Source organism: Stegostoma tigrinum, chromosome X (assembly GCF_030684315.1).
Source record: "Stegostoma tigrinum isolate sSteTig4 chromosome X, sSteTig4.hap1, whole genome shotgun sequence".
Lineage (NCBI taxonomy): Eukaryota > Metazoa > Chordata > Chondrichthyes > Orectolobiformes > Stegostomatidae > Stegostoma > Stegostoma tigrinum.
The window spans coordinates 3,037,362-3,051,048 of record NC_081404.1 but is presented as its reverse complement, the minus strand read 5'-3'; the positions used below and the strand labels follow the sequence as shown (position 1 = coordinate 3,051,048).

At 45.2% G+C, this 13,687-nt stretch overlaps 1 protein-coding gene across 1 annotated transcript in view; it reads left to right on the top strand.

The window, feature by feature from the left end:
* slc26a10 (solute carrier family 26 member 10) overlaps positions 1-4,348 on the top strand; it is a 141,132-nt gene extending 136,784 nt beyond the window's left edge. Inside the window, exon 18 of the mRNA XM_059643345.1 lies at positions 1,766-4,348. Coding sequence (XP_059499328.1) covers positions 1,766-1,804 — 39 coding nt within the window. The 3' untranslated portion in view covers positions 1,805-4,348. The remainder of the gene's footprint in view (positions 1-1,765) is intronic.
* Positions 4,349-13,687: the final 9,339 nt, after the last annotated feature.

Genomic DNA, 13,687 nt, shown 5'->3' with positions numbered 1-13,687 from the left:
TTCCTCCCACAGTCCAAAGTTGTGCAGGTTAGGGCGGGTTGGCCATGCTAAATTGTCCCATAGTGCTCAGGGACATGGAGCTTAGCTGGGTTTATAGGGGAATGGGTCTGAGCCGGATACTCTGAGGGTTGGTGTGTATTTGTTGGGCCAAAGGCCTGTTCCCACACTGTAGGGATTCTATGACATTAGTGAACCAGATAGGGATTTCCCATCATTAGTTACCATTGGACTAGCTTTTTAAATCTCCCCCTGAGAGGGGATGCTCCATCATTGACTGTATTGAAGGCCGAGATCAACAGAGTTGGGGAAATTGAGGGATGGGGGGAGTAGGTGGGAAACCCGATTGAATAGCAGAGCAGGTGTAATGGGGCGTATGGTGCTCTCCTGTACCTAGTTCTTGTGCTCTTCTCTACTGGCAGAGAATGGAATGGATCGAATATGATCACTTCAGTCTGTAGAAAGTTAACTTTGATAAAGGTGGTGCAAGTACTTTCCTTATCAAGCTGTCCAGAGATGCCATTATACACGGCTGGAACTTGAACTCAGGCCTCCTGGCTCAGAGGTAGGGACACCACACTGCACCACAAGAGTCCCCAGTTTCCGGGGTCTGTCACTAGAACTGAATGGCTTTGCTAATCCATAAACACATTGACAGGCTTCAGAGAAGATCGGCAAGGAATGATTCCAGGAATCAGGACACAGCAGTAGGAGGATATCCAGGCAGGGTCCGACTCCTTTTCTCTGGGGTAAGGAAGATTGAGAGGGACGTGTTCTATTAGAAAGAGGGAGACGGGTCTATCTTGGACGGAGCTGGTTCTTGACAATGAGGAGCCAGTCCCCGAGCCACCTGCAATGGTGGCACCTCCAGGTAGCTGCTGAATCAGCACAAACGGCGATCAATTTGTTTGTTCAGCTGTACCGCGTATAATCGCTCAAGAAAGGGCTCACATGTCACATGCAGGAGTACCGGAGAATGGCAATGGACATCCGAGCTGTTGCCCATGCTGGGATTCTCCGTGAAGCGCGAACTTTTGTATTGGCAAAGGGAAGGCAAGTGAGCTGATATATCCCAGCGCAAAACCCCACCTGCCGACCCTCTGCCGCTTGCCGTACCAACTGTAGCCTGCAATTTAATCTAAGACATTCCACGGGCAATGAGAGTGCCTGTTTCTGAGGAGAAACAAAACATTTGCCCTCTCCCGCACCACTGGGCATTGGAAGGTGGAAAGTTGATGGGCTGAATGGCTTGTTCATACTTCCTCATTTCCCCCAGACTTGAAAGGCATCTTGATTTTTCCTCCTTGACTCTTTCTGACAACTTCTGGACCTTCCTTTAGCCATGGTCACCCATTGGGTGCACAGCTTTGTAACAGCTTAACACAATTCCTGGGAGCTCACCTCCCCAACATTTTATTTGCGTCTACAACCGTTGCTTTCCCTTTCGATGTTCAGTCAACCACAAAGCCTCGTCCTTTTCCCTGGAATGATCCCATTTGTTGGTGCAAGGTGCTATGAGGTGGTGAATAACTGCAGGCAATCAGGTGAGTGGAGAAAGCAGGCAGAGAGAGAATTAAGCAAAGCAAATTACCTTGATGGAAAAGCAGAATTCTCTGGCTTTGTCCCTTGCGCAAGTCACAATACACAGGAAGCAAGCTGCTCTGCGATTGCAACTTAAACCAGAACAGTGCGCAGCTGGGCAGTCATGAGGCTAAAAAGCAATCCCACAAGATTTAAAATATCAACATGGTTATTTTTCTTTTTTTAGGAAGCAGTGTCACAGAAAAGCGCTACAATTTGGGTATGAAAGAATCGGTGGACTTTCTGCTCAATAATCGCTGTAACACTTAAAAAGGACAATCATAAGGTCTGCCTGACCACAATTGCCTTTCAAGGAGACTCGAAATGAAGTGAATGAGTTCTATTTAACCTACAACGCAAAACAAGACTTTTTTTGTGCAACATCTTGCTGGCAGAATACAACTACAGCTTAAGCTGCACAGAATGGCTTGTTCCAGAGAGAAAGGATCCAAATGGGGCAACACAAAGTCAGTTTGAACTGAAGTTGCCGTTTGTCGCTATGTGATTTGAATGTAGTTGGCTTGAAAGAATCCGGTCAGTAAGAGATAAATTACAAAAGAATGATTGGGAATAAAAGGACACCTTTTTATATGGGAGGGTTTGCCAATGCGATATCGGGATTGGGAGACAAAGGAGTGCAGGGAATAAAGGAGAGTGATGCCCACGTCTGCGTGGGCAGGCCGATTGAGAACGTTGATTAAGCTGGGCACCATGAGACCACCAGCGTTGGTAACTAACATGGTAGGACTCAGTGTTGTGCCCTTGATTTGCCCTCTGCCCGTGCCCCCCCGTCCCGGAGCAGTTTTGCCAGACATTCTTTCTCGTGGAGGCATCCCACAAAGGAACATTTGAAAACCAGCTGTTTCGCAGCCCAGCAGTGATGATTGGCTCTGTATTCCCAGGATGGGCCCCCATGCTGAAGGAAATTCACTCTCTTTGATTGTTTTGCAAATCTTTCAATCCAATTTTTCCTTTATCTCGTTTTTTTATGGGACGTGACTTCACTGGCAAGACTGGCATTTATTACCCATCCCTTTACCCTCCAACTGAGTAGCTCTCTGGGCCATTTCAGAGGATGGTTAAGAGTCAACCACATTGGCTGTGGGTCTGGAGTCACGTGTAGGCCCAGACCAGGTAAGGACTGCAGTCTCCCTCTCTGAAGGACATTAGTGAGCCAGATAGGGTTTTTACAACAATTGACAATGGTGTTATGGTCACCATTACTTGAAATTTTTACTTGAGTCTAAATTGATGTTTGGACTTATACCCACATCCCGAAAGTGGTATCTGGACAAAAATTCCGGTGACGTTAACTACATCAGCATCTCCCCATAAGACTTTGATTTCAGCTGATCAACGCTAAGACTCCCTGTTATGACATTGTGCACTGTGTCACTCACTGAAACTTGATTCAACACTAGTCCTCCTCCTCAGTCCCACCTCTCCACCTGCCAAAACCAGTTTTGATTTCTCCAGCGTTAACCCCCAAAGAGGGTAAGAGGCCTCTCACAACTGATATTCCTTCAAACTGTGACTGATCTGTATCTTAACTGCCCCTCTTCATCTTGGTCCCATAATTCCCTGAGAGATGGTGTTTCATGATATTCAGATAAGCTTCTGAGGTAAGCTGTGATGTCAGTCTCTGCTGGGAGATTGGAGCCTGTACAGCTCAAAGCAAGCAAACCTTACCATCATATACAGGCTATTTATAAATGTTGTTGAATGGTAACTTAATTAAATCAGTCTGACCTGAACTGAAGACCCATGAATACCCATATTGCAACACCTCATGGCATACCTATCCCAGAAAATATCTACCAATCCCATTTTGGGAATTTTCAATTGACCCCTAATATCAGCAATGTATTTGTTTGGGTGAAGGCTGGCAGAGTGGCTCAGTGATTAGCACTTGTGCCTCACAGCACCAGGGACCTGGGTTTGATTCCACCCTTAGGTGACTATCTATGTGGAGTTTACATGTTCTCTCCCGGTGTCTGTGTGTGTTCCCTCCCACAGTCTAAAGATACGCAGGGTGGATTGGCCATGCTAAATTGCCCGTAGTGCCCAGGAATTTGCAGGCTGGGTGAGTTAGCCATGGGAAATGTGTCGATGTAGGGGGAGAGGTGGGATGCTGTTTGGAGGGTTGGTGAGGACTCAATGGGCCAAATAGTCAACTTCCACATTGTAGGGATTCTCTGATAAGAAGTGCTACCTGGCATTGCCCCCTGAATGGCTTGGATCAAATGTTGAAATTCTGCACCCTTTGTCCCCCACTACCTCGCAGAGGAGATCGTTTCCCTTTGCCTGGCCTATCAGTTCCTTCAGTCACCTCAATGAGATGGTCAACTTAATCATCCAAGACCTGCCATTTTGCGTTGGCTCAAAAAGATTGGCCACTTCCATAAGATATCAGGTTGGCCATTAACCACGGCACCATACCAGTCAACACATTAGGAATAACAGGCAAAAAGCAAAGCTCGCAGCTACTTGCGTTTAATTGAGGCCCACAGAAGTTTGAACATTGAATGATCATCTTTACCTGTTGGCACTTAGATCTGAGCACCTCATAATTGCTGTCATTGATTTACCAATGTGATTCTGTTAGAGATTTGTGTGTGTGTGTGTGTGTGTGTGTGTGTGTGTGTGAGAGTGTGTGTGTGTGTGTGTGTGTGTGTGTGTGTGTGTGTGTGTGTGAGGGAGAGTGTTGGTGTGTGTGTGTGTGAGGGAGAGTGTTGGTGTGTGTGTGTGTGAGTGTGTATGCGTGTGTGTGTGTGTGTCTAAATAAATGATCACTTATAAAAGGTGACATGGTGTGCATTTTTGCCAATGTTTTACTCAGCATTCAACATTGCAGCCATCTGTTTCGCAAGTAAATATTTTGTGCACTGAGCTCTATAAGGCGCTCAGAAGCTAAAATAAACTGCAGAAGCTTCAATGAAGCCATAAACCAGGTGGGTGAAGCTGGTGGAAAACCTATGGGTTTCAGGTTTTATTGTCACGTGTACTTAAGTACAGGGTACAGGAGTACAGCGAAAAGTGTACAATGCCAACATTTATGGTGCCATCTTAGGTACAAGGTACTGATGGACAAAATCCGAGGTACAACGTAGAAATGCAAAGAAATAAGTCAGAAGTTCAACATTGCAGTTCTTGTCAGGATAAAGTAGGAAATAAGAAATAAAGTTAATGTTCCAAATTACAGGCCCTCTTTTGCCATAGGCCTGCAGCCACCTCATGCTGGGCTTTCCTTATGAGGGCTCGATCTCGGCCCTGCACTAGGCTCAATCTCTTCGACCCCTGTGCTGTCTCACAGTCCATTGCCATTCTCACCACAGGCCGCCAGAGACTTGCTCTGGTGCCACTCCAGGTGACTGCCAACTGCCAGACATCTGCCCAAGCTCACTAGCCACCTCGTGGCCGACTGGCAAAGACACCACTCTGGGTTCCCAGATGCTGGCATCGCCATCACTGCCTCCATGACTAATCTCCTCCCAGAAGGTAAGTAGAGAGAAAAGGAAAACTGAAAAAAAGAGCAAGACATTGAGAAACAAAGAAAGAAAAGCAGTCGGAACAGGCAAGGCCTCAGGAGCCCTACTTCAGGAGCCATCTTGGATAGTCCAGTTCAGACCAGTGCTTTCATTTCTAGGCTTTTTATTGTTGTTCCCTCCTGGGTGCGTGGTTGATGTTCACACCACAGCAGGGCAAAGGAAGCCATGCTTGGCCTAGCCTATAGCAAGCACCAGCAACTGGCACTGCTTAGGCACGTGAGCTGTCTTCAGAGAAATCTATAGCTACAATTGCTCCCCACCTGACCCCGGGGGGTGGCAAAGGGGAAAACAAAAGGGCAACTTGCAACCTCCGATGTTCAAGATGCCAATGACACAATGACTCAATATAAGTGCTCCCACCCACACCAGGGGCACCTCAAGCAGCGTGTGACTTAGCCAAGCAGGTTTGAGCATTTCCATGGGTTGCACTAACGCCATGGAGACAACCCAAAGCTGCACCGCCCTCACTACGAGCTCTGTATTGTGTTGTTGAGACTGCTCACTTGTCCCTACTCTGAGTCTGTACCATCTCTGTCTCTAACTGATCTAAGAGTCATGGCTGTCTGACTGTTTAGAGTTTCAACCACTCTGCTATTTACACACTGTTATACAATATCTTTCTATTACACCTCTCTAGTGCAGGTTGTTTCATTGTGTCTTCTTAAAGAATCTCGATCGCATGTTGCTGTTGATGTCCAAGCCCATACAATATTGGATTGTTTCCAAGAATGGTCCTGGGGCTGAAGGCTGTGTCAGATTGAGGACTCTGGGTCTGCACTTGATGGCATTTAGAGGGATGAGGGGGAGATATGATTGAAACTTACAGAATACACAGAGAAGCCTGGATAGAGTGGACATTGACAAGATGTTTCCACTAAGTCGGAGAGTCTAGGACCGGAGGGCACAGCCTCAGAGTGAAGGGTTTACAGTGTAAATGAGGAGGAATTTCTTCAGCCGGGTGGGGCAAATCTATGGAACTCATTACTGCAGAGGGCTGTGTGGGTCAAGTCATTGAGTGTATTTAAGATAGAGACAGATAGGCTCTTGACTGGTAAGGGGATCAAGGGTTACAGCGAGAAGGCAGGAGAATGGGGTTGAGAAACGTAGCAGCCATGATTGCATGGCAGAGCAAATCAATGGGCTGAATGGCCTAATTCTTCTCCTGTATCTTGTTATTTTCTAACATCATATCATTAAATTTTACATTTTCTGTCCACTGAGAACATTGCATCTGCCAATGTCTAATTTTGGGGAGAGGAAAGTCTGTCCGCTTGCATCTTTAAAATGATTTCCAACTTGCATCAGCTAAACATCGAACTGGCATGATTGCCAAATGGTGTTTGCCTGTGCCTCTGCAAGTGTGCCCACAGGCAGAAATCCACATATTGCTGGATCTAAGGGTGAATAAGAACACTGGATTCTTTCTTCATGACATGTCTTGGTAGAAAGAGGTTTTCCAGATCATTTGAGGAGGAGCAAGTAGTGGCAGAATGTGGTGCAGCCGATATGCCAGTGCCAATGCTCGTTGATGCCCAAGGTACCCTCTGTACTATAATCACAGATTCAGCCCCCTCTGGCTGAAGAAATTCTTCCTCATTTACACTGTAAACCCTTCACTCTGAGGCTGTGCCTTCAGGTCCTAGCCTCTTCTACTTAGTGGAAACAGCGTCTCAATGTCCACTCTATCCAGGCCTCTCTGTATTCTGTAAGTTTCAATCAGATCACCCCCTCATCCCTCTAAACTCCATCAAGTGCAGACCCAGAGTCCTCAACTGCATCCATCTTACAGCAACAGGTGAAGGCCCCTTCCTCTGAAACATCCTTCAGCCAACCAGACATCACTTTCTCAAACATCCATTGCTCAAAGTTAAGGCTTATCTTACTATTCAGCAGCAGTGAATAAAATTCAGCCAGAAAAGCACCAGCCAAAAACAGGACACATGAAAAGGATATGCAAATTAATAACACTCATGTGACTCAAAAATCGATCATTCTATCATTGCGTGCCTGTGTATCGTCATGGAGAAAAGGCACTGTGGGTCTGGAGTCACGTCTAGGCCAGATCAGGTAAGGATGGCAGTTTCCTTCCATAAAGGGCCTCAATGAACCAAATGGGGTTTTTACAACAGTTGACAATGGATTCATCATCACCACAAAGGCTAGTGTTTAATTTTGGATTGTTCCTGTTGGAATTTTGAACCTGTGTCCCACAGCCGTAGCTTATATGTTCTATATGACAAGTTTAACAATATACACACTGTGCTACCATCTCTTTTCCCTGCTGCATATCCCCTTCTTGGATGTCAGAATTTCATTCAGTGAATGGGTTATAGATCACACGGTCATAGAGATGCACAACACGGAAACAGACCCTTCTGTCCAATTCATCCATGCCAACCAGATAGAGGAAGTTCTGTTCTAACTTGTGTTTTGTTAACATGAATTGACTGTAATGTGATTGATGAATAGGGGACGCTGTTTGCATAACACAAACTCTCTGCTGTACAGGTATAGTGATTTTCTATCGTGATTTCCCAATAATGCGATTTTCTATGGTGATTTTCTATAGCACAATTTTCTACAGCACAAAGTTACACAAGAACGCAACTATTGTGTTATAGGAGAAACACCTAATGTCCTAAATTAATCTAGTCCCATTTGCCAGCATTTGGCTCACATCCCTCTAAACCCTTCCAATTCAAATACCCATCCAGATGCCTCTTAAATGTTATAATTGTACCAGCCTCCACCACTTCCTCTGGCAGCTCATTCCACACACACACCACCTTCTGTGTGAAAATGTTGCCCCTCAGGTCACTTTTAAATCTTTCCCCTCCCACCTTAAACCCCCCTAGGTTTGGACTCCCCCTAACCTGGGGAAAATACCTTGTCTATTCACCCTATCCTTGCCCCTCATGATTTTACTCCTCAGCTTCTGACTTTCCAGGGAAAATAGTCCCAGCCTCTCCCTGTAGTTCAAACCCTCCCAGCCTGGCAACATCCTTCTAAATATTTTTCAAACCCTTTCAAGTTTAACAGCATCCTTCCTATAGCAGGGAGACCAGAACTGATTGATGGAATGGCTCTTGCACATGGGAAAATACTCAAAACTGACATTCCCAGGGTACGTTAGTAGAAAAATGGATTGCTGAGCAATGGTGTGGAGGTCTCCAGCAGGAAAAATGAGATGGGAGGGGTTACAGAAGATTAGTTGTAACTCTCTAATCATAATCCACTTGCTATAGCGACATGTGTTTAAATCCCACCTCTGCAGTTGATGAAATTGAAATTCAACTCACAAATCTGTAAAGTAAAATAAATCTTGGTAATTGTGACCTTGAAACGTGTTGTTAGACACCCATCTGATTCATTCACGCCATTTGATAGGGTGCTACACGGTCGGCTACTGAATAACATAAGAGCCCATGGTATTGGAGGCAGCGTATTAGCATGGACAGAGGATTGGCTAACCAATAGAAGATAGAGAGTTGGGATCAGGGACACACTTTCAGGATGGATCCCTGTAACTGGTGAAGTGTCACAGGGATCAGTGCTGGGGCCACAATTATTTACAATATAACCTGGATGAGGAAAGTGAATGTAATATAACCAGGTTTGTGAGTGACACAAAAACAGGTAGGGAATGCAAGTGGTGAGGATGGCACAGTGAGACTGCATGGGGATATGGACAGGTGAAGGGAGTGGGAAAAAGCTTGGCACATGGAATATAATGTGGGGAAAACTGTGACGTTATGCACTTTGGCAGGAGGAATAGAGGAGCTGAATGTTATTTAAATGGAGAAAGACTGCAGAAAGCTACAGAACAGAGGGATTTGGGAATCTTCATCCATGAATCACAATAAACTAGCATCCACTTTCAGCGGGTCATAGGGAAGGCAAATGGAATGCTGGCCTTTATTCCAAAGGGAATGGAGTATAAAAGTTGGGAGGTTTTGCTAAAACTGTACACGGCACTAGCCAGCCCACAGCTGGAACACTGTGAATGGCTTTAGTCCCCTTATCGAAGGAAAGATAGACTGGCATTGGAGACAGTGCAGGGAAGGTTCACTCGGCTGATCCTGGGTATGGAGGGACTGTCCTATGAGGAGAGGTTAAGTAGGTTGAGCCTATACTCACTGGGGTTTAGGAGAATGAGAGGTGACTTTATTGAAACATACAAGATTCTTAGGGAACGTGACAGGGGAGATGTGGACAGGTTGTTTCCCCTTGTGGGGGAGTCCAGGACCAGAGGGTACAATCTCAGAATAAGGGGTCACCCACTTAACACAGAGATGGGGAGGAGTTTCTTCTCTCAGAGGGGAGTGAATCTATTGAATTCTTTATCACAGAAGGCTGTCGGGGCTGGGTCACTCGGTATAGTCAGTGCTGAGGTAGAGAGATGTTTAATCAGAAAGGGAATCAAAGGTCATGGGGAAAAGGCAGGAAAGTGGAGCTGAGGATGACTTTTCTTTATTCACCTGTGGGATATGGGCGCTGGTCCAACATTTATTACCTGTCACTAGTTGCCCCTTGAGAAGGTGGGGGTGAGCTGCCGTCTTGAACTGCTGCAGTCCACGTGCTGTATGTAGACCCACAATGCCGTTAGGGAGGGAATTCCAGGATTTTGACTCAGCGACACTGGAGGATCATCAGATTAGCCATCATCTCATTGAATGGCACAGCAGACACTGGGCTGAATGGCCTACTTCTCTTCTTACTTCTCAATGGTATTGCTGTCAACATCACAGTACAAATTGCCATTACTGTGAGGTGGGGTAGAAACTTGCAGTTGGATATCATAAGAAAACAGCTAGTTAATAAAAGCCCAATAACTGTTAGTGATCATGAGAGGTGGCCAGCTAATCCCTATTTTCAGAAGCTGGGAAGTTCCATACCCAGACTGATGGAACAGATTAAAATTATATACACACTGAATAATGCATCGAAGCAATGAGACACAGATACTGAGAGTGTGGTATGTGAAAAATGTTAAGTGCAGAATCAGTTCACAAGAGGTAAAAATATCATTTTGCGACCATATTGTTCCATATATTAGTGTAAAACGTGGGTGGCCATTGATGGAATTTAGGAATAGCAGACACTCTCCCTCACTTACATGTGCATGTGCAAACATATAGAAATGATTGAGAGCTTAAAATCTTCCTTAATCAAAAGGGACACAATAAACGTAATTACTGATGTTAATTACACTAACATGTATATTTGTTTTATTCTTTCCTGTAATGTGGGTGTCACTGGTAAGGCCATTATTTCTCACCAATCCCTAATTTTATTTGAACTGAGTGGCTTGCTCACCAACTTCAGAGGGTTTTCAAGAACTGCCCTCATTGCTGTGGGTCTGGAGTCACCTGTAGGCCAGACCAGGTAAATAGACAGCCCTCTAGCCCATTATGTCTACTCTGCTATACAATGATCTGATAATCCTCAACTGTCCTGATTTTTCCTCATAACCCTCGATTCTCTTCCTGATAAAACATGTCGGTAAAGAATTCCACGGATTTACTCCCCGCTGACAGAAGAAATTCCTCCTCATCTCTGTCTTAAATGGGTGACCCTTTATTCTGAGATTGTACCTTTGGGCTCTCCCACAAAGGGAAACAACATTCTTGAGTTTAAGAGCATGCAATTCTCAATCCAAGCTACTTTGCAACGTCAACCAACGAAGCACAAGGTCCAAGCTGCAAAAATGGCTGTCAACCGTTTGAAACAGCAACAACCTATCCATCAAATGGCATCACGCTTCATATGCAAACACGTTCTTGATGAGGCAACAGAGAAGGAAAGAAGAGGAATTGAATCCTAAATTAAAAACTGAAAGAACTGCAGACGCTGGAAATCAGAGACAAAAACAGAAATTGCTGGAAAAGCTCAGCAGGTCTGGCAGCATCTTTGGAGACAAATCAGAGTTAACGTTTCAGGTCCATTGACCTTTCCTCAGAACTGATGGTAGCCAGAAAAATGTCAGTTTATATGCAGAACATAGGGTGGGGGTGAGGGGTAAGGAGTAAACAATAGGTGGGGATAGAGCCCAAAGGAGAGTTGGACAGACAAAAGAGTGGGTAATGATCAGGCTGGAAGGGTGAATAGTGGTTAATGGGGACTGTTAGTGACTAACAACAGGGGGTGTGTAATGGCAGGCTGTGTGGTAACAAGGCCTGGTGTGTGGGGGCTGGGATAAGGATGTGGGAGAGTTTAGGACCTAAAATTGTTGAACTCAATATTGAGTCCAAAGGGCTGCAGGGTCCCCAAGTGGAAAATGAGGTGTTGTTCCTCCAGCTTGCATTGAGCTTCACTGGAACACTGCAGCAAGCCAGAGACACAGGTGTTGGCCAGGGAACAGGGTGGTGTGTTAAAGTGACAGGCAACAGGATCTCAGGGTCTTTCTTTGCGAGCAGAACGTAGATGTTCTTTGAAGCAGTCACCCAGTCTACGCTTCGTTTCCCCAGTGTAGGGGAGACCACATTGTGAGCAGAGAATGCAGTAGACTAGATTGTGGGAAGTACAGGTGAAGTGTTGCTTCACCTGGAATGTATGTTTGGGCTTTAAGTCCTGTTCATCAGATCCCACTACCTCATGGTATGTGTAGTGCCAAATATGCTCAAAGATTTGTGTGTTGAGAGTCATCCTGCTCAATCACCAAAAAACCATGGCCGAAACACATGGCCTTGAGTAGATCTCAGCCTTGAATTGAGGGACAGCCAACAATGAATAATTTTGTGTCAATCTGCGTATTTGTGTTTCATATTTTATAAGACTAAAATTGTTAATTTTTGTGTGGAAGATGGTAATTCAATGAATCATCAAACAAGATTTCTTGGATGTTCGATTCGTGCATGCTGTGATCCTCTTACAACTTGACAAAAACATTTTATCTTATCTTAATTTGAATTTTATTTTGCCAGATGAGGAGCCCTGCTTGTCACTTAATAACATTGACTATTTAAAGCCAATGCATTTTGTGTGGAAATTGTCACATAAGGCAGTGGTACTGAAAAGGTTAATGTTGGAGACTGCATTAAACCCCACCCATTCTGATGATACCACACCAGCTTGGGTTGGGAGGGGAGGATCTTGTGTGGGGTACAGCTGTGCAATGGTCTCCTCGGCCTTAGCAACAAGGTTTGGAGTTATTTCTAAACAATCTCTTTGGATGTGTTATCTCTGGGGCAGGTGGGGCTTGAACCTAGATCTTCTGGCCCTAAGGCAGGGGCACTACAACTCTACAACAAGACCCGACAAACGAGGGCAGAAGCTGTAGGTGGCTCAGTGGGTAGCACTGTTGCCTCAGAATGCCAGGGACCTGGGTTCAATGCCCACTGTAAGGAGCTTGCATGTTCTCACTGTGTCTGTCTGGATGCTCTGCTTTTATAAAGGTAAAGTCACCATAATCCAACTCATTAGAAGGAGGGAGGGAGGGGAGCTGACTGGTGGAGGTTTAACCTGAGGGGCACTAGGCCTCAGAAGAAGGGAGATGTTGAAAAGGAAACTCCTGCATGGTAACCTTAGTCAGTGCAGGAATTGAACCCATGCTGTTGGCATCACTCAGCACTGCAAACTGGCCAACTGTGCTAACCCTCATAGGGAGACACATAGCACACAGGTAATCTTGATGGAATCATTTCTTGTGGGCAGTCCTTACCATGGAAATGATATTGATGTTAACCAATGAGATTGGTTCAGTGGCCATTTGGGGCTGCCAAATCTTTCAGTGCATTGGACATTGTCTATGCTAAAGGCACTGCATAAAGACAAATTATTGTTGCAATCGCACACGCCACAAAATTATTGCTGGCAATGCCAATACGTGAAACACAAATCATGGGATCCAGTTCCGTTGATTAGATTCCTTACAGTGGGCAGTACATGAAGCGCACACCAATCTACACTATGTATCTTTATTACTGTTTATTCTGAATCAAAAGATGGATTTCCTTCAGATTTAGTTTGACACATCCTCGATAACAGGCTTTGTCAAATGAAAAAGTTGTCTTAACCAGAAAGGAGAACTTTTCTCCAGGGAATGTGTGGGAAACCTTTATGTCTGACACTGACAGAATGTCTTCCTTGTGTTTTGTGTGTAACAATTACGTGAAGCTAGAAAAACAACGAAAGACACAGGAATTCCTATTCTGGATTTGTTTTAGGTCAGATGGCTCAGCTCCACAAACATAAACTGACCTACTGATTATATAAATAGGATAATAACAGGGGTCTACAATTAAACAGTTGCCTGAGGCTTCCCAGAATGCCTTTTGGTTGCTGAAGCAACTGCCCAAATCACCTTGCATTGGAAGCAGATCAGTTAGTGCTTGCTTAAGGAATGCTGCAGTGTCAGTAACATTAACAAGACCTTTCTTTTATTCATTCAGGGGATGTGGGCATCACTGGCTGGGCCCAGGATTTCTTGCCGGTCCCTAGTTGCCCCTTAAGGAGGTGGGGGTGAGCTGCCTTCTTGAACTGCTGCAGTCCATGTGCTCTGGGTTGACCCTTCAGGAGGGAATTCCAGGATTTTGACCCAGCGACACTGAAGGAATGACAAT